The 23,923-nt window shown below is 42.0% G+C and overlaps 2 protein-coding genes across 2 annotated transcripts in view; one reads left to right on the plus strand and one right to left on the minus strand.

Moving 5' to 3' along the window:
- Positions 1-1,589, minus strand: part of LOC120562167 (teashirt homolog 1-like) — a 37,312-nt gene extending 35,723 nt beyond the window's left edge. Inside the window, exon 1 of the mRNA XM_039805710.1 lies at positions 1,447-1,589. The gene's annotated coding sequence lies outside the window, so the exon portion shown is untranslated. The remainder of the gene's footprint in view (positions 1-1,446) is intronic.
- LOC120562168 (prostaglandin reductase 3-like) lies at positions 2-5,071 on the plus strand. Its single transcript, XM_039805711.1, has 2 exons — positions 2-1,235; positions 3,947-5,071. Exons 1-2 carry the CDS (start codon positions 952-954, stop codon positions 4,875-4,877), a joined length of 1,215 nt encoding a protein of 404 aa, XP_039661645.1. The 5' UTR covers positions 2-951; the 3' UTR covers positions 4,878-5,071.
- Positions 5,072-23,923: the final 18,852 nt, after the last annotated feature.

The raw sequence follows: 23,923 nt of genomic DNA on the forward strand, positions 1-23,923 counted from the left end.
TCTCCTTCTCCCTTTGCTTAAAAAAAATAAAAAAAATCCCAAACCTCCGACAAAAGAAAAGGAGCCTTTCGGAACTTCTCGGGAGATCAACTAAAACCAAACTTATATAGTATCGCAAACCACAACAACTAATGTAAGCTTGCTACAACTTAAATGTCATCTTTAGCTTATAAAAGCGTGCCACTGACGCGGGTTATAGGGTTCGGCGGTCCAGTATGTTGCAGTGTACATGGTTTTGAATAGCCTAGAATAGATTTGCTTTCAGAAAAAAAAAAAATCACAGTCAGATGACAATAAGATGATAACACGTCTACGTGAAAGAGTGAAAGCGGACTGGAATGCAAACAAACCCACTCCCAAAATCGCGGATACACGCTTTGGTTACAGGTGTACGTGTTTCGGCAGCAGCCTCATCCCTCCGAATAAACAAATGCGAAATAAACGGGAGCGCAAAGTGCGCAACGCGCCGTGTGATTTATTTATTTTTTGTAGTGTTTTGTAGACGTTTGAAGAGATCCAGCGGGGTTGGTGTTGGTTTCGTGGGAGGAAAACGTTTGAGGATAGATGTTAGGCGAGGATTGATTTGTTTCACCTTACTAGGAAGTGAGTGTTGTGTCCGGGAAGGGGAGGGACTCCGACAACAAGTCTGGGGCGCTGCTGCGCTGCTTTCCAACGCTGCGCCAGCGCAACGTTTTGTTGCTAAATACTGGACCCAGTGGCTTGTTGTTTTTGCTTAACAAACACGCTGCACGCTTCTTCTTTTATTTAAAGTTTGGTTTAAAAGCGCGTTTTGCACGGCTCTGCCCGGACCGGCTTGGCCTTGCCTGGCCTGGCCTGCATGTGCAGAGGAGGTGGGGAGCCTACAGCGCAGGCTAACGGCAGCCGGGGCTTACTGCTGCCACCCACGTATGTCAAGTTGTCCGTGAACTTTGGACCCATTTGGGGGCCATCATGTCGAGCCTGCTGCTGCTGAGGAACGGCCGGAGAGCGGTGCCGGTAATCCGCGGCGGGCGCACAGCAACCGGAGCACTTTCAGGAGTTCATCCGGTCGCGCGGCGCTTCATCATAGATATGTCCTACTCCGCGCACTTCATGGATTTTAACGGATCCTCCATACCGAGCAGTATGAAAAAGCTGGTCGTAAACAAGCTCAGTCCTAATTTCAGGGAGGCCGTTTCTACGCAAACCGTAGCGGTTCCGACACCCGGAGACGGGGACTTACTCGTCAGAAATCGGTAAGTTGTTGTTTTTGGAAAGGTGAGCAAAAACAGATAGCCTACTGTTCTCTCTCTCTCTCTCTCTCTCTCTCTCTCTCTCTCTCTCTCTCTCTCGCTATATATCTGCGTGTTCGGAATAGCACTAGGTGACCCAACGCGTGTTGTGACACTATTAGTGGATCAGTACGTGATGTCGATCTATCAAAGTTGTATAAAGGGCTCCGCTTACCTTGATTTACCCATGTCCGGTACCTGCGATCTTCTTCATCATCATCATCATCATCATCATCATCTCAAGATGGCAAAAATACGTGTACGTGTAAGCTACTGTAATTCCAAGTTCCGCCCTCTCTGCATTTGTCTATCAATCCATCTCGGCATCTCTCTCTCTCTCTCTCTCTCTCTGTCCTCCTGTCTCTCTACGTCACCAAACTGCAAACAGAAAGTCATGTGTGTGCAGGGGCGGGGGGGCTCTCTCAAACTGGCATCAAGAGATGGAGATGATGGAGAAGAAGGAGATGCAGTGTTACATGGCGCGGGAATTGCAGCATCATTTCTCTCATTGGCGAGAAAGCAGCAGAACCCAGCAGTCTATTCCCAGTTATAGGGAAGAGTTAACCCACCTGAAGTCAGCATCCAAGCCTCTTTTAGCCCGACAGGCTGAATAATTATTATATAAATAGTATTAAACTACACATGTAAGGTGGAAAAGGTGAGAATGAATGCTCTTTTCGAAAACAGCAGGATTTTTGGTTCTATTTCTGATTCCAGTCGGAGGTAATATCTTACCCTCCTTTTGATTTACTACCGACTGTTTATATGCCTGATCTGATTTTTAAATGCTATATTAGCCTCACAAAAAAGCACCTCAGGGTTTATTGTGGTATTTACTGCCAATAGGATATATATTTTCCATCAGATTGAGTGTGAAACAGTGCATTAGTGTCTTATTGCCATGCAAGGTAGAGATGAGTTGCTGAGACCTTTGACCGTTAGGTTGTCTGTATTAGTGAGGCATCACAGTCACGGGATCAGTGAAGATGTTTTAACTAACAGAAAACAAATAGTTCTGTTGGTGAAATTGTGCAAATGAGAACCACTTATCCCACATTGCACAGCATCAGTGCATGCTAATTACATATTGCATGTGAAAGTGGCACGTGATGGATATCAGAGTGAGGAATTGATAATGGAAAAAGCTCATGAATGCAGTGAGAAGAGGTGGAATAATTCACAAGGAAGAAAGTTTTGCTTGTTTTAGATATTACTCAGTGCTCAGCATCTCTACGTGTCCACTTTAGAGTGAAACTTAAATGCAGTCACATAAATGTATACAAATACATGACCTGCACATAAAAGATAGAGGTGGCATCAAATTGTATGATGTGCTTTATATGTATTTTGAACTGGACCGTCATGAGTACAACATTCTACATTCTCTTTTAATTATTTTTTAAATGAATGCACTCCAAAACAAATAATGTGCATGTATGTGATTGCCCGTTTTGCTATAAATCCAAAATACAAGCCTTGAAATCTTAACATTGAATTTTTCAAATATTATAAATATATATAATAAGTTACAGGTCTTTTGGGTTTTAACATTACACATTTTCATCACCTTGGCTATTGCTATGTTATTAGATTCAAACGTTTCAGAGGTGGACGTGTGAAAAGCCTTTATTGCCACAGATATCTTATTTTCATTCGTTCAAACTCAAATGGCTCAGTATTTTTAGTTATGCGCATTGAGATAGTTGTACCTTTTTGGTGATAACATATTTCAATGAGAGAGATTGTATAGATGCAAAGTAGTTAAATCAAGGTGTTTTTTGTTATATCACCGTGACCCGTCTATAAACCACAGAAGCATTATCTACCAGCTCAAAGTACACGTGTGACATGCACAGTAATGAGGCGCAGCATGCGTGCCGCTCTAAAAGACAGTAAATGATTTATTTATACGTTCCCTTCTCACATATTTGTTTCCAACATGTTACCAAAGTCAGATGAAAACGGCCGTCTTCGTGTTCAGGCAAGAAGCGACTATCTAAGATTTTTGAAAAGTGCAGTTTGTTGTGGGTGTCTCTGAAGACAATGAATCATGACATCATGCAATGTGTTTTGTGATACAAGCCTTTCCCTGTCAGTGCAGGACTGTTCTCTTCCAGAGCAAAGGGAATCATTGCCAAAACAAACCAGAGTGTTTGTGCCCCGTGCAGACATGTCTGGAGAAGGAAGCTGAAGTCTTGACCTTCAGACAGAATTCGGGGAATATGTGCTCACACTAATGACCACATAAAAGTTCACTTTATAAGGGCTGTGCAATTAATCGAAATTTTCAATCGCGATTACGGTCACAAAAATAACGGAATAATCGAGAAAAACGATGATTTTGCACATTCCGTTTTGCAAGTAAACTCTCATTTTGTCTTGTGTTCCTAATGGAAATAAAATGTCCAAACGGGAAAAGTATTGAGAGAAATGTCACAGTTCAAGGGTGTTTTACCTGTAGATTTGTTACTGAGAGTCGCTGTTGTTAAAGTTAAATAATTGCAACATCTTTCCAAAAGACAATGAGTAATCATGTTAAATAATAGTGATTTCAATATTCCAACTAATTGTGCTTATGATTTTTTTCCATAATCGAGCAGCTCTATCACCTCATCATATAACTGTTTGATTTATTCCATAATTCTTGTTTTTTTTCCCCTCTGTTTGTATTTCAGTTTTGTGGGAATCAACGCCTCTGATATTAATTACTCTGCAGGCCGGTACGACCCCTCGGTAAAGCCCCCCTTCGATACCGGTTTCGAGGGTATTGGGGAGGTTGTTGGCCTTGGCCTTAGCGCCAGCTCCTCTCACACCGTCGGGGACACTGTGGCCTACTTCGGCAGCGGTGCGTTTGCCGAGTACACGGTGGTGCCAGCCAAGGAAAGCGTGCCTGTCCCCGCGGTGAAGCCAGAGTTCCTCACCCTGCTGGTCAGCGGTGCCACGGCCTACATCGCCTTGAAACGTCTGGGCGACCTGGCCAAAGGGGAGACGGTCCTGGTCACGGCGGCCGCAGGAGGAACGGGGCAGTTTGCCGTGCAGTTTGCCAAACAGGCCGGTTGCCACGTGATCGGGACCTGTTCGTCCAACGAGAAAGCCGGCTTCCTTAAATCCATCGGCTGCGACAGGCCGATCAACTACACCACAGAAGACCTGGCCAAGACGCTGAGGAAAGAGTACCCGCAAGGCATAGACGTGGTGTACGAGTCAGTTGGAGGCAGCGTCTTCGAACTCGCAGTGAACAGTTTGGCCAATAAGGGCCGGCTGATAGTGATTGGCTTCATCTCGGGGTACCAGACGGCATCAGGGATCCCTGCCTTCAGAGGGGGAACACTACCGGTCAAGCTGCTCCAGAAGTCGGCCAGCATTCGGGGTTTCTTCCTGCCCCACTTCCTCAGTGACTACAGGGAGGCTCTGGGTAGCATGATGCAGATGTATGCCAAGGGGAAGCTAGTGTGTGAGGTGGATTGTGGGGATTTGGCACAGGAGGGGAGGTTCGTAGGCTTGGAGTCAGTCTTCCGAGCTGTGGACTACATGTATGCTGGGAAAAACCTGGGCAAGGTGGTGGTGGAAGTGGCACCACCCGCTGTTAGCAATAGTAAGCTGTGATTTATTTAACTGATTGTTAATGCACTAAAAAAAAAAAAAAAAATACCTGAACTCAAATGATTGTTGCAAACGGAAAATGTAGGGCTTTATTCTTTTTGAATAGATAATTGTCTTTATTTTTGTAAGATGATTGATATAACAATGTAAGTAAATCTACACAATGCTTTCACGAATAAACACAATGAGCACATTTATTTTTTGCTATCGTGGATTTGGAAACTACATTCAAAACGTGTTATTATTATTTAGTGAGGGTTCAGCAGTCTGTCATTTCTGATCATATTGAACAAATATTCTGATTAAAGATCAGGAACAGTAGACTCACGCAGAGAATATATATTTTTTACGGTGTTTCTTAATCCTGTGTGTGCCCACCCTGTGTTACAAGTCTACCTCTGAAATTAATTTAGACCAGCTGCCATAATGTGCTTGTTTTTAGCACTCTCAGGCACTTTATCTACTATAAATGTTTTATTATAGACTTCATTGTTTTTCTAATAGGGGCTTACATTGGTATGTGCTTGTCAAAAGTGAGTGCTGCTCCAGGTGGGCTTGGTATTTCATTGCCTGTTTGTGGCTGACAGAAACGGCATTCACACAATCAATCTTTTCATTCACATGCCCCGAAGCTGCACATAATAAACAAAAATTAGTCCACCTAACTAGGAGTTGGACTAGAAAATGCCATTACATTTCCCCACTGCAAGTAAAAAAAACAAACGTATAGTGAATGTATTGCGAAATGCCCTCTGACATTTTTTTTTCATTTCCATTTTTTTTCTGGTATTTAATTTAGTTTTGGAAACAAAAGCAGCACAACATAAGAAGTTTAGTCACAAGGAACAATATTTCTACATAAAAACATAAGAAAAGACCTAGTGTTTATACTTTAAAAGCCTCGATAGGTGGAAACTTTCTAAGATTTCTCAAGAAGCAAGAATAAGAAAAGCGCTACGGCATGTTGAAGCTGTCCGTGTTGTATTGATGTAGTGTATGTACTCTAAACAAACACCTGTTCCTACCTGGCAGGGAGGGCTGCAGTGTTCATGCACTGTGAACATGTTATTTCCTCATCCAGGTGGCCACTCAAAACATAACCCAGTGTGAAATACGTTACAGGTGTGACCCCAGCATGCAAAGCTGCTACCTTCACCAGACGGTGCAGGAAATCAGAAACACACCAGGCAAAGGCCATTTTGCAGAATCAGAACAGCCCTAATGGATGTTGACATAGACTGTGATCACTTTCATATTTGTATTTACAGTAAATATTGATGTTTATATTGATGTTGATTTGATGTTTATATTTATATAATAGGCTATCTTTCACATACACAATGTGTATATATATATATGTGTATATATATATATATATATATATATATATATATATATATATATATATATATATATATTTTTTTTTACTAGGGGTGGGTTGCCAAATAGAAACAGTTGTGATGGGTATTAACTACAAACTGAAAATATTAAAGTATGACTTTTAAAATCAACAAGATGATATTCATTCATCCAAAATTCTCAAGCCTGTATATATCCACCATTATATCCACTACATTTCTTATTACAAAGAATGGTTTTGTTAATGATGTTGTCATTATTGCATATGGTTAGACAGACACAACACTGGGTACTAAATTCTCACAAATGTCACGTATTTTCTTAAGTTAGGCTCCCTTTTCTTTTCTTTGTCTTTTATTAAAAGCTACAATACATAAAATGTGGACTCACTAGGGTAGAGGTTTGGTACATCTTTCACATAACCATGACCTTTAGCCTGACGCACAAGCTTTAAAATTCATGCCTGCAGATGATTTTGAGTCAAAGTGACTTGGTTTGAATTAAGTTAATATAATTAAAGACGGAATTAAACTAACACTGTGAAATGCGTCGAGTTCATCTCACCAGCGGAACAAATTGTTAAATTATTGCAATCACCTCTGTAACGCCACTGTTTGGTCAGGCGTTAAGATGCAAAAGCAAGCTCGTACATGCCAGGTGAGAGAGGTGACGATGCACGTGGTTGTTTAGATGGAAGTTTTGCGTGCTCGAGCACTCACGGCGAGGAGGAGGAGGAGGAGGCCAGGTTTAGCATCTCTTCAATTAACAGGAGAGGCCTCGCCTCGGCGTCCTCCAGGGCCTACCTGTACCTCCGCTGATTAGTGAGCAGTCACAGCCCCAATTAGAGAACACAGGAACCTGGAGAGACAAACACTCTTTATTTAATTGGATTGTGTTGCAGTCAGAGGCTGCTAACTGGCAACGTATTGAAGCACCCTGGAACTATGGAGTGTAAACAAGACATTAAAGATAGAGAAGGTCTTTTTGGGAAGCATTCAGAGATGCTTGTGTGATGGTGAAGCTTGGGAAATATTTCATCATCTGAGGAATTTTGCTGAGAGTCTCTCACATTTTAGTCAAGGGTTAGTGCAGTACTGCTCCTCAGAAAGGGTCATTTAACACAGCAGTTACATTGCAATCGTTATGTGCATTGAGGTAATGGAGAGTCAACTTTTAAGTGTACCCGATGTAAACGTGAATGATGTAAATTCAAATTGATCGCAATTATTAAGAAAAATGGTGGATGTGCTTTTCATTTGTGAGTTTGATTTGTATTGCTTTGTAAATGGCTAGTTTATAGTTAATGCAGGTTTTAATGAATCAGTGCTCTTCAGACAAGTCACAAAAGTGATGGTTTGCTGATACTGGTGACGGTGTACCTTAAAGTGATACTATGTAACTTTTGAAAGAAGGAATACAAAATTCTTCTCCTCATACAATCGAAAAATGGAACGCATAAGAATTAAATCACAGCCTTGTTAATCTCGACACACAGGGGTTTTGCTGCCACAGCCTTATTTGGTCTGGTAGGACCAGTAGCCTTTATGACTAACTTTATGACTCTTCTCTATTTGTACTACTGTTAAACTATGTTTCCATTATGCTGTTATTGTCACTTGTGGCCACAGTGGCCGCTGCTCAGCAAAGGTTACATACTCTCGCTTTAAAATCAAAATGCTTTTTTGTAATCACAACTTTTTGTAGTTCCCAACACATTTCAATTTTCAATCCAAGACCAGAGCACAGAGCTGCGTTTCATTGTTGCACGTTGACAGTCGGTGTAGTGAAATTCTCAGTAGTCTCTCTCTCCTCTTTTTTTGTACACTAAGCCCTCTTTTTCCACAGTTTCCCATCGCTGGAACATGTGGCACATAACAAAGACATCACCCTTATATTGTGGGATGGTAGTCTACCTCCAGGCGCCTAAGGGACACTGGCTGGCTGCTTGGTGCTGCCAGGATCCAGACAGTCCAGTTTCTTTCTGTGCAAGTCAGTCAGACCCCCTCAACTCCCCAACTCCCCGAGCCCCCGTCACTCCTACCTCCGCCTAATTACCAAACCTAAAACCCCACTCCACTAATTAGCCACAGCAGACCCAGGAACTGTGAGTAAAGGTAAAGAGATGGCTTCATTCAGCAGTGTGTGTGTGTGTGTTAAAGAGAGGGAGAGTGAAAGAAAGAGACAAGAAGAAAGGGAAATGGAATATCCAAACCTCCTTTAGCGAGCACATCTCTACAGCCAATTAAAGTCATTTATTAAACTCTTTGCGAAACCTGAGTTGTGCATGACAGAATGATAGGGGAATGTGTTTGTTTGTGCCTGCGCATGTGTTTCTGGATATGTCGGTGTGCGTTAGGGCTGCACACACACACACACACACACACACACACACACACACACACACACACACACACACACACACACACACACATACCCACCCTCTTACACACACACGTCCACGTGTCTCAGTATGGCTGGCAATCTGTCGCCTTCTCTGTCTATCAGCGGCGCGAGAGCTCAGTGGGACATAAATTACAATATGCAGCAGAGCCACTTGTGTAAGTCTCAATGAAGGGGAGGAATAACTTTCTTAATCAAGTTCCCCTGATTAATTGTAATAAAGGTGTCATCCGTAAATGTGTCCTCCTGATTGAGTAATTCGGGGCCGGAGACAGTAAGCACATCCCTGGTGATTGGGGGGGTTGGACAGAGTGGGGGGGGGAATGTGTGGAGGACATACTGAGACACAAATAGCTCCTGGGCACACTGGCAGCCTTCGCACAACTGACAGTTATGAAATACAATTATCAGTGTGATCTGCTTAAGAATTCATCAGCGGCTTCACCGGCCAGTAAAGACGTTCATAGAGAGACAGAGAGAGAGAGAGAGAGAGAGAGAGAGGGAGGGAGGGTGACACAAGAGGAGAGAGGGCCTCACTGATTAAATGAGATTTTTATTTTGTCCAGCAGATTGTTCACATTATGCTACACTATTGTGAGAGGATTATCGTTTCTGTTGTTTTCCTTTGTTAGAATCACCTGTGTTGTTCCATACCATCCACCTCTGTCCACACTAATAGCATTTAAAAAGGTTGATCTCTATGATATATCGCAGGGACTCAGTAAGCACTGAAGCACAGAGATGCAGGTTAAAAAGTGGGCTGAATTTCCCAACCTTTTTGACATGTGGTCCTTTAAAATAAGTCACCACTTCTTGTCACAAGCTGCATGTGTCTGAGCAGTTCAACCAAAAACTGATGCTCCCTTTTTAGATAATCTTTCAAGGCCTGAAACTATTAAAGTATCCACTGTTGTACAATAAAAGGCAAATACTAGAGAAAAGTCATAGAAAATCATTTTGACCTTTGTTATTGATTGCAATTATTGAAGCATCTGCTGAGAAAGACTATGAGCTCCTAATAATCCCCCTTAGTGGGCTCTCGAGTTCTGGGTTTGGAACAGCTGGTCTTGGTTGCATATCACAGTTGTTTCACCAGCAGCTGCATCGGTATATTTCAATTCGATTTTTTTGTTGTCATTTGAAAATGGTCATTTAGACTGATTTTTAACTGAGACACCCAGACACCTTTTGACCTGCAGGTCACAGAATCAGTCCTGTGGTCGAAAACATCCAGGCATGTAGATCACACCATTGTAACTGCCAATATTTGACAGATGATAAGTATGTGTGGCCAAGTTCAAGATCAAACCAAATAAGCCCGCTATTTTAAAAGCATGATTGCACAGCATGGTAACAAAATATTAGAACAGCTTGTATTTACCGCTGAACGTAATTCTAGCTCGCTGCACTACCTGCAAACGTATTGCATAAAAGATCAAAGCAAGCACTAACATTTCTATTTGACAGATAAAATCACATTCAACAACATTCATCATCTCTTTCTACCTACATTAACCCTTTAGGGCACCTTGTGTAGCCTCTGGAGGGGCGCGCGGGTCCCTCACTGTGTCTGTTCAGATGTAGATATATATTCAGGTGAAAGGCAAGGGCACTATTCAACACCTCAGGATTAATGACAACATCATCGCCATCGCCATGCTGACCAGCCCCATATTTCCATTGGCTGGATAAAGAGGGGAGGGAAGACGTTGGCGGGAGGAAGGGGGGGAGGTGTATGAGCATCCTGTCTGCAGGATGACGGACAGGTCCTCTGTCCAGCTCCCCCAGGTCCTCCCCCGTCCTCATTCTTTACTGGCCGCAAGCTGGCTGGCGAGGCAGCGTCTCTGCGGCCAAGGACACAGGGGTGTCAGCAACGCGTCTGGGTAACATCGTTCATCAGGCCGCATCGGTAATGGGTAGCTCTCTGTGACAGTGGTCATCAGGACACAAAAGCAAAAGGGCCCATAAACATTACATGACAGATGGCTGGGAGGACAGCTTCGGACAGGGAGGGAGGGATGGAGAGCGAGAGATAAAGTGAGATAGAGAGAGAGGGAGAAGGACAGAGGTGGAAGAGAGATCTCAGGCTGGATTGTTAAGTCTCGTGAAAAAGTCTCAAGCGCCGGACGGTTTATGAATGCCCATGTTCAATGTCAGCTGTGAAGGGAAAAACTGGAAATCACAGGGGACATAGTTTGCAACTCATTTCCAACAAAAAGGCCAGAAATGAGTAGTAGTGAGTGCAAAATAGCCCCAGTAAATCAGCGGATGTGCTAAGATTAATACAAAATATCTTGTCCTATTGCTGCATGAAATAAAAATAATTCAACGATAAATTCTGTTAAAGGATTGTTAAGGATTTAAGAAAATTAATAATAATTAGTTTCTCAATTTAGTGAACTCAAATTTGTGTCCTTTTTCTACTTCCTGTAGTTTGTTTGCCTGCATGTGATGCAGCGATGACTTTGGCCAATTAGTGGGGTGAAACTATTTAACCTCCACCATGGCACAAACGGTTAACTGGATGGACCGATATGAAAGAGGTGTTTGCTTAAAAGCCTGACCTAGAGAGGAACTTTCGCTTGAAAAGAAAGGATAAGAGATTGTTGAGGAGACATCGTCAGAGATTCAAGCCCGCAGTGCCGATATGTCAGAAGATTTCATCAAAAGGATGTTTGGCACAACTCCGACTTTGAAGAGTTTGACAGATAAGCGCGCCGCGTCGGAAAGAGTCGGCCTGAGGAGGAGGATGTTTTAAAAAAAAAAAAATTACAGTCGAAGCAGCGTGAGGTGGGGGCGAAAGTTAAGGAATAATTACGGAGGTGATAGCAATGACAGAATGCGAGAAACAGGTTGTGTGAAAATGAGGTGAGGTGAGGGTGTCGAGGGCTGTCATAGAAGTGACTGCAAAACCTGTTGTAGGTCCCCACGGAGGGAAGACAATTGTTGTGTTAGCAACACCTTTTGTCACCTCAGGATGAATACTTTGTCTTTACGTGTTTACAGGGAAAATCAAGTCCCAAATGTGAGGTATCATCTTCAAAACACGGGGAAATGTAGCTCCCTGCCCTCCAAAGTGACGCCTCAGGCCGTGCTGCGTCTTTCTTTGTTTTGTGGAAACAGCCTTGCCCGTCCATTAATCGTCATCCATCCATCCTGTGCACCTGTATATGAAAGGGAAATTAGAATATCCATCACTCGAGCAAAACGTCAGCGTGATTGATGGGTTAGTCACAGGATCCCCTTCGTTTCCTACCCAAGTCTGTGTTTCAGGAGTGAGAAGTGAACATTATCTCACGCCATGATCAGATTTAGTCTGCACATTTCCATCTAGGAGAGCATTTTGAGTGGATGATACACAATCCCTATGAGGAGGCAGCCAGCAGAAGCTTTATGGAAATCTAATATCATAAGGCTTTTTTGGTTTGTTAGACTTGTTATTCATGGAGTGGGCTGGTGACACTTTTGATGTAACAGTATAAGACAATGTAACGAGGCAGAATCTCATTTTGCTCAAGTGTTTCTGTCAAACTGTGGTCTGAAGGATGATTGGGAAAATCTGTGCAAACAGGTTTTGAGTGGGGTGTGCTAAGACTAAAATACCAACTGTTCTCAGAGAAAAGCCTTTGGTAAATAACAGGAATCGTCTTCTGAGAAGGCGACGTGAATGCCAGGGAGCGCGGGATGCACGTTTGCCTTTTAAGTTAAGCAGGCAGTATTTAAACAAAAGGCATAAATAGAGTCAGCGCAAACGCACGATGGGAATTAATTTGATCTTTCGGACCAATGCTGGGCTTTTACTTACTGTAATAGAACTGCTGGCTTCAGTGTGATGTGATGGCGTAAATGCTCTACGAAGGATTGAATTCAGGTGGAAAAATGCTCAATCTTTGCATTTTATTTTGGTATAACCGCCTGAAAACGCTCTACCAGCGCTGTCAATACCCCAAAATATTGGTGTTTAAAAACCTATATCGGTCAAGTTTATGTCTCTCCTTCTCTGTCTATCTCTCTCCCTCTGTGTGCTGTGTGTGTGTGTGCGTGCGTGCGTGTGTGTTTGTTTGTGTGTGTGTGTGTGCGTGTTTGTGTGTGTGTGTTTTGACGAGGTGGAGACAGGAGCCCTAACGCTGCAGGATGGAGAAAGGTGAACAGGAAACAGAAGGTGCCCATGGAGGAGGTATATGACATCTGTCAGGATCCAGGGTGGGTGGAGGATTCAGCGCACCCCCTCCGCCGGCCGAGGGTCACCCATCGCACCGCAGTCGCTGAAGTTGTCACGACACCATGACACTTCCTTGGCAATGGTGGCGGCAAGCCGGACAGCCTCGGACGTTCAAGACACACACATATTTTTGAGTAAATTTGTCTGAGGGGAGTGGGGGGCATTTTGTATGTGCTGTTTGTTCTCTCTCAGTACAGAAATGTCAGCGTCCTTCTCACTGTTGTCCCCCCACCCCCACCCCTTCCCCTTTCTTCGGGGTCCTGGATGGAGGAAGGTCAGCTGACACGGCAAGGTCGACAAACAAACAAACAAACAAACAAACAGAAGGAATTAAAACAGAGAAAAACAGCAGATGAAACGTGGCAGTGTGTTTTTATCGCTGTGAGGCTGATTGCATGTAGCAGCCATTACTCTCCGTTGTGTCCTCTGCCCCCCATTGGCTGCAACAACACCGCCTGGCAGGGCTGCCAGCGTCACGTCATCTCATACTTCTGCTTAACTACGTGGACGACAAAGGCCACTTCACACCACGATCGCTTTACAGTTTCTTAGTTCTCAGGTAGCTTTGTTTTCTCAAGGCGGCAAAGGTCGTTCACACTTGATTTGGTAAAAAAAAATAGTCTTTTCTAAACCAGCAAGAGTTTAGAGATCTTGTGGTTTTTTTTATCATCTTTATGGAGGGCGTAAAAGTAAAAGAAAAATCCCCACTAAAAGTCTGCACAATAGACCTCTGACCACATCTCTGATTTTTGGCAATTCAGTCTGATTATCCGGCTAATTGGAGCATAATGTTCTCTCTAAATTGATGATGTCTGGTGACCTTTTTCTTTATTTATCACATAAACTAAATAATAATACATTGTCAGCCACAGGCCATTAGCTCATTCTATCCGCAGACATTTTGGTTTGGTAGCTTTGATTGGGAATCATTTTAGATGCAGGAATATGGAGAAATATGGAGAAAATTAGGCTCTGCACACTAACTAGGTCCAGTGCAAGTATTTAATTATAAAGCCAAGCTTTCAGTCAATACGCCTTCTTCAGGGCAAGAAGACTTTTTCCTTTATCATTTTTTAGTAAAATACTTGCATTGGACCTTGGCCTTATTTTCTCCATGTTTGATTTTATTGCAGTCTTTCACCTTAGTAATGTGTTGTGAGTGTGGTGATCTTTTCAAAAGGGGCAGGAATGACAGCTTTGCTTAGAATTCTATAACTTTTCTGTCCCATTTCATTTATGTGAAGACGCTTATACAGTAATTTTTAGTTGTTGCAAATAATCAGACACAAAACTGTTTGCGATCAAGACTGAATGAATTGATAACACCTACTTATTACTGTGCACGAATAATATAGTTTTAATTATTGAGACTTTATCCTAAGTAGCCAGCAGAGCCCCATTTGTCATGACTTTGAATACTCTTGGCTCAGGCTGCAGCAGGTGAAGCCCGGGCCTCACCCTCACAGATCTGTATGCAGAGTGTGCCTTTAAAAAAAGCATGTTTCTTTTGTTTATTCTTTGCGTTGTCTTTTCCTTTCTGTGTAGAGTTTTGACATTGGAGATGACAGGTGTCTGTGGGGTGGAGGAGAAGGAAGGGGAGGAGGAGGAGGAGGAGGAGGAGGAGGAGGAGGAGGAGATGCTGGAAAGAAAACAATCTTTGACTGCCTGTGGGTGAAGGCAGACTCCTCTAGGCAAGGCGGCCTTCAGCGTTTAGCTGGGGGCTCAGTATCAAAATCACAGCCACTGCTGTACCCCTAAGGCGCTAATCTCAACCAGTTACCGTCAAGTGCTGCTTCTTCTTTATATAATCCTTCATTTCCCCCCCTTCCTTCTGCTCACTCCATCTCCGCCATTCCTCTACTGCTTCAGACCCAATCCACAGAGGTGAGAGGATAAATGACAGTTTGAGAAGGTGCAGGGGAAGCCAGGCATCTTGAAAACAGCATCGGTTCTTTGCTCACCGTGGGTTAAGAACAAATTCAAACTGTAGCGCTTTCACAAAACGGTTTACTGGAATTGTAATATCATAATTAGCAGGGATTCTGTGCTCATCTTTACCAAACTAGGCATCTCACCAGATGCCGAGGAGACCTCCGCCGTCATTCAGTCGGCTGGATGGAACAGGGTTGTTGTTTGATCACTGGATGACTGCTAATTTAATAAGTGTTAACTATGGAGCAGCTGAGCGAGGGATAGAGGGGAAAATGAGGGAAAATGTAGGAGTAAAAATTATTAAGATTAACTGATGACATGTTCAACTGTGCGCATAATACGAGGCTTAGTTAAGTACGCACATGCTGTTTGTCAATTATTTAAAACCCCAGGAAATTAAGTCCAGGTAATCTCATAAGGTGTAAATAACATTCTTTTTCGTGGCAGCTTAATTGAATTAATTTGACGCTATTTAGAAATAACAGAATTAGATTCGCTTTCACATACAACCAAAGACTGTCGAGAGGCATTTTTTTTGTAATGGTAAAAAGAAGAGGAATTAGATTTATAATTCAAACAGATCTGAAGGGATTAGAAATGGGAACATTTGAAAATACATAGGATGCCTCGTGCCTTCCTGCAGAGCTGTTATTCCTGCACTTTGCACAGAATTGTGATGTAGAACTTATAGCTCCTTCTGTTGCAGTCATGTTATGAAAATGTCAGGTAAATGCCTTAAATGCAAAATATAAAAGTAATTCAGCAAATTCATCAGGACTTACTGTAAACATATTTCTGGTATCATTTCAAAATTGTAAAGCTGTTGTAATCTATGTACTAAAGATCCCCTGCACATTATGATATAATACATCAGCCCTGTCTCCTAAAGATCCCATACAACCAAACTGCATTCTCAATTACGTTTCGAGGGAAACAAATGTTTTTTAATCAAAGTCTGTGTAGAGAGATCGGGGTGGATGGGTCAAACAAACACGGTACATTCACCCAGGAGACCGCTGTTCATGTCCTGTGTGAAACCAAAAGTCAACAGTTACTTCTATGTACGTAGCTTAACTTACTTAACAAACCTACCTGTTTTTTAACACAAACCAAAATCTATTCCCAAAACCTAACCATGCAGTTTTGTTTAATTAACGTTTACCACGTGTTTAAAACTGCAACCGTTTCACACCGTGTGGTTGAAACAAACGTATCATTTCCCATCGAAACTTAATTGAGAATGTAGCTTAGATATATGGGAGGGAGCATCATTTTTTAACAGACAGGGTTGAATACATGCATGCTGGGAATCTTCATGACTGCTGGTTATTCTACTGTTACTGTTTAAAGTATAACCAAAGTATCAGTAAATGTGCAGCCAGCAGAGACTGAAGCAAAGATGTTTGACAGTGGGTTGTAAAGACCAGGCCAACCATGCGGCCTCAGGCATTTCTGAATTGGCCTTACTAGTGGGATGGCTTGACGCTATTGACACACACACACACACACACACACACACACACACACACACACACACACACACACACACACACACACACACACACACACACACAGAGAGTCTTGATGCAGACTCCAGGTGAAGGCCGGTATATGTCTGTGTTGTGAGTGAGCGGGCCGGAGACGGAGGAGGGGGAGACAGATTGGGGAGACGGAGGGGAAGAGGGGAAATGGAGGGATTAGATGAAACCTTTCAGTGCGTGTCATCATCCCTGACATTCTGTAGGGCTTGACCTTAACAGAGCAGCATTGTGTCAGAGACAGGGTCTCATCACCACCAGGAACACACAAACACACACACACACACACACACACACACACACACACACACAGTCAACCCATCAGATATCCCTACAGCCCCGACATCAACACCCAACATACATTCTCACACAAACACACACATTCAGACACACACTGGGGGAAATTTACAAGTAAGTGGGCTGGTACTAACTTAGGTATCAACCATCATCTACCTCTGATGGGATGTAAGTGATGCAGTTTCAAAGATTACATATTTACTGACAAGTAGATAGTTCGATTATATATTTCTATATTTGAGAAATGGTGAAAAAATTTAGCTTACGTGCTGCGATGGCAAAGCTTCACACAGTAATAATAGTCGTTAACGTACTGTAGGGAACAACTGTTGTACGATTCATTTAGTCCTGAACAAGGAAAGAAATTATACATTGTTGCTTGTTAGTTCTGGTCCATTTGACTTTTTATAAATGAGCCAAGAGAAGTAAACATTAGGTCACATGGACCGATAAGTAACTCATTCATAGGAAAATTTGAGTGTCATTCTGCATCATCGCCACACGGCACTTTATGACTTTTTGTCTATATATTTTTGTTCTCTGGTATCACAAAGACTGAAAATAATAATAAGAATTTAAAAAAGTATAAACAAATATTTTGTAGCATTTAGCATTGACCCATAACTGCCCCCATAGCTGTTCAGGAAAATTTCCATAGTCTCACTTTACAGTAATGCACATATCTATTTGTATGGGCTTGTAAAAATATGTATCGGTCAAGTTCTCCCATACAGACGCGTATTAAGGCTGAGGTTAACAAATATTACACTGTTTCCGCACGTCCTCACTTGACAGAAATGTACTTAAAGCCAGCCTATCAAACACAAAGCGTATCACAAGTCCCGACTTTCTATCCTGCTCACCTATAAAGATGGTGTCGTAACATTGCTTCGCGCAGGTACTAGACTTTATCTCCCTCACCTTCTCATCGGTCGCGCTCCATATTCTGAGGACAGATTTAGATTTGGCCATAGGGTTGCTATTATAAAAATATGGTTGACCTTTGAGGACCAGGGATGGTTTAGAGCAGGACTGTTCCTCCCCAGTGCTGTTTGGACAGCCTGCCCCGCCCAGTCTTATTAACAGATGCCAGTCTCCCTAAATGTTCTCAGTCACTTTATTAAAAGAATTAAGTACAACAGTATAATTTTTTATTAAGCCCATAAAGGAAGCGCTAGCTCGCATTAATTTTTTTCATGAACAGTGAACTTTCGGAGCAAATCACAATGGATTACATAATTAATTCTGTTAACCCATTGCCATATACCCCGAAGTCCTGCTCTTCTATCTATCTATCTATCTATCTATCTATCTATCTATCTATCTATCTATCTATCTATCTATCTATCTATCTATCTATCTATCTATCTATCTATCTATCTATCCATCTATCTATCTATCCATACTTTCTACTTAAGCTGTAAAACAGTAAACAGGAGTAAAACTCAACCTTTTGCTGTCAATTCAAAAGCATTTCCACAGCTGCACGTTTTCTTTATTTGCGCCTCGAGCAAGTTTGAAAATATTTTTGTGATATTTTTCCTATTTCAATACAGAATAGCTGGATGGAAACACATTGGTGTATGTCAGTGAGAGTGCTGCTAGGAGTTTGCAAAGCGGTGCAGTGGTAGCAGTGTGTTTCTGACCCCATCGTGCTATCTGTTCTAATGATGCTCAGGCCTCCATCAAAGTAGAGACCCCCCGTGGCTCCTGGGGGCCCCTGGGCTCAGGCAAAGTTGCTCTGGTTCGGATTTTCCCCCTCACTGCTTGAGGCTCGGCACAGTAATGAGAAACAGAATTTAAAGAAAAGCAAAACAAAACAACAAAAAACCCTCCATCATAGACTGACATCCAGTCTTTGTTCAGCCAGCTTGCTCTTTTTCTCCTCCTCTGTATCAAAAACAAAGATTGTTTTAATGGAGCATTTTTCTCTTCCCTCACACGCACGCACACACAAACAGGGAGGATTAGTGTAGACTGCGTGCACATATGGATTGATATGTTACAGCTTACTGGACGGATGCAAGACATAGGGGAAAAGTATTGATTTTTTGCCAATATGGCTGCGTGTTGATCCTGGGGCCACATTCATTTCATCACTCAGATACAGGGGTGGGTGGGGGGCGGGGGGAGCAGAGAAGTGTCACACTTGTTTTGCCAGTCTCCATGACAACAATGATCATCTAAGTCAGAGGAGGTCAGGCCGCTGGTGAGAGGTGAATGTGGGTTCACTGAAATCATTCATAAAATGCCCTCCATCCTTCACTCTGTGTCTCTGTGTCTGTCTCTCCCTGTGTCTGTCCATCACCTCTGCTCAAATTGCTCTCTCTCTTCTTCCACAGGCAGCATCGCTTCTTTTAGCTTTAGCAACAATTTTTGTTGTGGTTCGGTTCAAATTCCCACACCAGCTAAGAAAGATAGTACTTTTGAATAAGGCTTTGAACCTGCAGCTGCTCCCATGGAGCTACCCAGCAGCCACCGGTAAAACACTGTTGACTTTCCCTGGAAGAATGAAGTTTAAAGTCTCTCAGGTCTCTCCACTCTCTTCTCTCTGACCAGGCTGCATCCTTCACCCCTCATTCTTAGTGATAGCTTAGTTTATTACCGCGATCCCAGATTTGTTGTCACTGTGTATTTGGGTGGTAATGTGTTTCCTGGCTCATCATCCAATTTGCTGGCGGCTGATTGGCAGCTGATTTCGTGGGAGGTGTAAGAAGAAAGAAGGGTGGCTGTGAAGCGACTGAGGCCAACCGACTCTACTCAGGTGATAATTGGCTGCTGATGCAACATCCAACCCCTCGTAATTAATCTCTGCGGTTTTGTGTTGTGTGTGTGTGTGTGTGTGTGTGTGTGTGTGTGTGTGTGTGTGTGTGTGTGTGTGTGTGTGTGTGTCACAAACAACACTTGTTCACCTCTTTATGTAATACGCACTTTTTTACAGTAATAAAGGAAGCTCTTGTTGGTATTGATGGGGGTAATAAGTAGAATTGTACTTAATTGCTGAAATGCAAAATCTGACTTTCTCAATTTATATTTATTATATTTTTTGGGGTTAACAATATGTGTTTGCTTATATCTTTGATAGTGCCAGTATTAGTATTAGTCTTTTATTAATTAAAAAGTGTGTCATTAGTCAAAAAAACAAGTGATGATGGCACTTTGATGGGGTGTGATATTGGAGAATCAGCAAACGGAATGCCACAATGTGAACTGGAGTCTGCTTCATTCATTATCCGCCTAATATTGGCATACCTTGAAGTTCATTATGCTCGAATATCAGTCAGTCAGTGTTGTCCACTCCTGATACAACACAGACAGAACAGGTCCATTGTCATAGACTCCCAAAACGACATAAATGGCCATTCTATTTATTCCTGCAAGTGGCTGTTTTAAACTGTTTTTAAAAGCATTTGAATCAACGTGAAGACGCGAACGTCATTGCGTCACAGCCCGAGGTCTGTAAAACTGGGTTGATTTCAAAAAGTGACATTTGACTCAGGGTTTCTCAAGGAGTGAAAAGTGAAAGTGCTGTGTTTGTTTGATCCACACACAGCCACAACCAATATAACAAAGTCCAACTATCAACTATCTCCATGTGTTGATGTTGATATTTGGATTTTACAGTATATGGTCAATTCTTTCTTCTCTGGTAGTCACTGAGTGTATGGGATCCTCCTGAAAAATTAAAAAAACCCAAATATTTAGTTTATGTAAATAACAGGAAAGAAAAGCTTTCAAAGTTAATTAGAATCCATTTTTGGAAGAAATAAAATGACATTACAACGTCCACATCGCATCACGTAGTCAATGTTATTGCATTGCAGTTGATGATAAGCCGTGAAAATAACCTGACAGAGTACAAGGCAGAGATAAGAGGCAGATAGAATGAGCATCTATCTCACTGTGTTAATTAAAGATAATCAGTTCTTAAACACATCCAACCCTTTAAATTAACACGAGATGGTTAGTCCTGCACCTCAAAGAAAAAGACAAAGAACACAGAGATATAAACCCTGATAGAGACAGAAGCTGTTTCCATTCAACTGTCAAGCACATTATACGCAAACTTTTGAAATGTTACCAAAAATAAAATGTTAATTATAAGTGTTTCTACCGTGTTGGAGTAGCCACACACACTTATTGAATATAGACAGAACTATAAAAAAAATACATGCAGGAGACTGTATCTCCAGCATTGAGCAAAATATTATTATTCCAGTTCGCGTTGGGCATGTTTCATGTTGTCAGACGATGATCTACAAAGAAATGTGCATGAGAATCTACTAATTAGGTTGTTACCAATTCCAGGTCCAGTGTCTGTCCAATATCAGAATAGATATTTATAGACTGAAGTCATGGGTAGCAGATGTCTTTAACATATTAAACATCTCCCAAATGTCAAAATTGTCAAAAGAAAAAGTCTGAAACAGAAATTCAAGTCAACAGAAGTCAAGTCCTAAGGTGGTTACCTTCTGCCCTTTTCAGTGGAACCTCTAAGAGACATTCCTTCCTTTAAAAGGAGAACTTCGGCTAATTTTTACGTTAATCTTGATCGCTATAAATATGCTAGTACAGTCGATAGAAAAAAACCCCGATGCTAGTAACACGGAGCTACATGTAGAGCTCCAACTTAGCTAAAAGGGCAGTTGGAGGGACATGATCTAAAGAGTGCCCTTTTGCCTCTTAACAGACACAAAATGCAATTCAAATGTCTGTGCAACATGAACAGAGCCCTTACGTGACAACAAGATGCGTTTTCAACTCAGACATCCTGCCGGTAGCTAGCTCGCCCTGCTAGTCACGTAAGGGCCCTTTTAGCTAAGATGGAGCTCTACATGTAGCTGCAGCAGCTCCGTGTTACTAGCACCGATTTGGCTCGTTTTCTTTCTTCTATCGACTGTACTAGCATATTTACAGCGATCAAGATTAACGTAAAAATTGGCCGGAGTTCTCCTTTAAGGGAAGTAGTAGTTCACAGAACTACTTGTAATGTCATTACAAGTTTCCCAGACCATTTAAACATATAACTATATAAACACAGTCAATATCCGCACAGTACTGTAAATCTGAAAACAATCTGAAAAACTTTGGTTATATATTTTGTAATGTTGGCATATATAATTTCCACTGGTATCAACACAATCAACAATCATAAAACAACAAACAAAGTGAATCATTTTCTAATACAACACATCATTTGCATAAGAAGCAGTGGACTCACAAACACACAAAAGAGAACTTATTTTTAAGACAATGGTGTCAGTTCATCTTCTATGTCTTCAGATAAACCACAGCAGTTAACTAAAGGCCCATCCGGGTGTCATAGCCCCCCCACCCCAGTGATTCCGATAGCGGGCATCAGTAGGAAGCTGAGCTTCCTCGCCAGGCTTTGTTCTCTGTGACTCCCCTACGCTAGCTTTCATTTGACTCCCAGTGTGAGTTCCGTGTTAATTAGGTAAATGAATACGTGTGTACAGACGGGGCTGCCTCACACTAATAGCGACACCAGCACAATCGCAACAAAAGGGCCCCACCAGCTAAGGCTAAGTTTGTGATTAAAGCAAAGGCCTCTATGGTGAGGTGTAACAAAACGGCATACAGCGGGCTTTGAAGCTTATTTATGGCGCTTTATCTAATCCCTACCACCCGTGGCTATGGAAGAGATATGGATGTATTATTCATGATAATGTATGGTGGTGACTCCTTATGCAGATTCACAACAAAGGCAAACTTTTGTTTTTGTGCCTCTAAACGGCCAATTATTTTTTTTTCTCTTTTAGACTGATGCGGAACAGATCAAATGATGAAGAAAAAAGAAAACGGTGTTTCTGACGTTTGGTGGATCAGTTTACTCCTTGTTCTTGTCTGTCTTGTGAGTCTCTGAGCCCCAAAGCTATGGGCTTCCTTGGCAGAACTTCTGACTACAAATCACAGTTTTATTCTTCTCACCTAGGGGATGCCAGAGATCCTCCATAGTCCTAGTAGTAAACATTTGAACTCAGTCCAAATCCACATCATGAACGCACAGGTCACAAAATAAAGCGGGATCCTTAAAGTAACAAATCTAGCTGAAAACATCTGAAAATAATTGGCAATGTACCTTGCACTTCTGGGTGTATCGTTTGGTTGTGTTTTTTTTCTCTCCATTGAAAATATGATGTGGATAGTTGAGTATGTGGTTTACAAATGCAGCTTTTCACTTCAGGAGAAGCAGGGGTCAATAGTCAAACAATTGGCCCCATTAGACCTAATATAATGAGTTGTAATCTTTCTTTGATATGCTGAAATGAAACTGCTGGGTCAAACTTGTTAAATACAGGAGACTCGCATGTGGTTTGGCCCTATTAAACGTCCATTCAACCAGTGTTTGACCCCTTTCATATGAGACTGCTTTCACAGGTACGCTGTAGTCATTACCTCCAATCTGAAGCTGTCAGTCCATACACATAATGGCTAAACCAGAGTGTATTAAATAATGTCAATATATTTAGATACGTTTTCATCCCTTATACAGACACCTGTTCACCGAAACAAAGCAGTGTCCAATCTGCGTTCCATCCAGATCAGGACAAACTCGCCTGATGCCCGTTGGCCCATTTACCGACGGCCAACAAGGGTTATACTTATCTGCTCATCATAAAATGTATATATTTTTTTAACTTAAACCAAGAATACATCCGAGCACATTCTACCCATTTACTCATTAATGAAGTCATTCTTGCCAAGTGACCCGCCTGGCCTTCTTAATAGCCAAAACATTGCCATTTTGTTAATAATAGGGTTGTATTCTTTATACAACTCAACTAATAACTGTTCTGTATTTTCAAAGAAGGCTGATCACCCCTCCATTTCCCCACTGCCTTGCCGATGCTACATTCAAGTGCAGTAAAGGTTGTGCAAACCTGGGTTGAATTATCATCAGTGTTGAATGGCAGTCAAAGTAGAACATGTGGGAATTTTGGATGTGATCTGACCCAAAACGTGAAAGTATGCAGTGTACTGTACCACCATGTTAGGCTACAACTGTCATGATGATTTCCAAACCTTCTGAGGCCAATAATGACGGTTGTGGTTGTTTTTACATCGCTAGTGATGAAGTGTACAGAGACTACTATTGTACTGTAGGTCCCCTGGCTTTTCTTATCAGTCTATAAAGAGGTAGACCATGCTATTCTGGACCATACTTACACATGGTCCTTGGATTTTTTTGAGTTGAGTTATCAGCCCACAACTGAGTTCTTTCTAGTCTTGTCATTTCACCTGCAGGACTTTTGAGAAGTACATTAGGTCAAAGTGATTGT

The sequence above is a fragment of the Perca fluviatilis genome, chromosome 7 (genome assembly GCF_010015445.1).
Source record: "Perca fluviatilis chromosome 7, GENO_Pfluv_1.0, whole genome shotgun sequence".
Lineage (NCBI taxonomy): Eukaryota > Metazoa > Chordata > Actinopteri > Perciformes > Percidae > Perca > Perca fluviatilis.

What these genes read in the sequence shown, in the direction of transcription:
- LOC120562168 (XM_039805711.1), top strand. Translation starts at nt 952, where the DNA reads ATGTCGAGCCTGCTGCTGCTGAGGAACGGCCGGAGAGCGGTGCCGGTA. An exon ending in GACTTACTCGTCAGAAATCG is followed by an intron (nt 1,236 to 3,946) that starts GTAAGTTGTTGT and finishes TTTGTATTTCAG; the next exon opens with TTTTGTGGGAATCAACGCCT.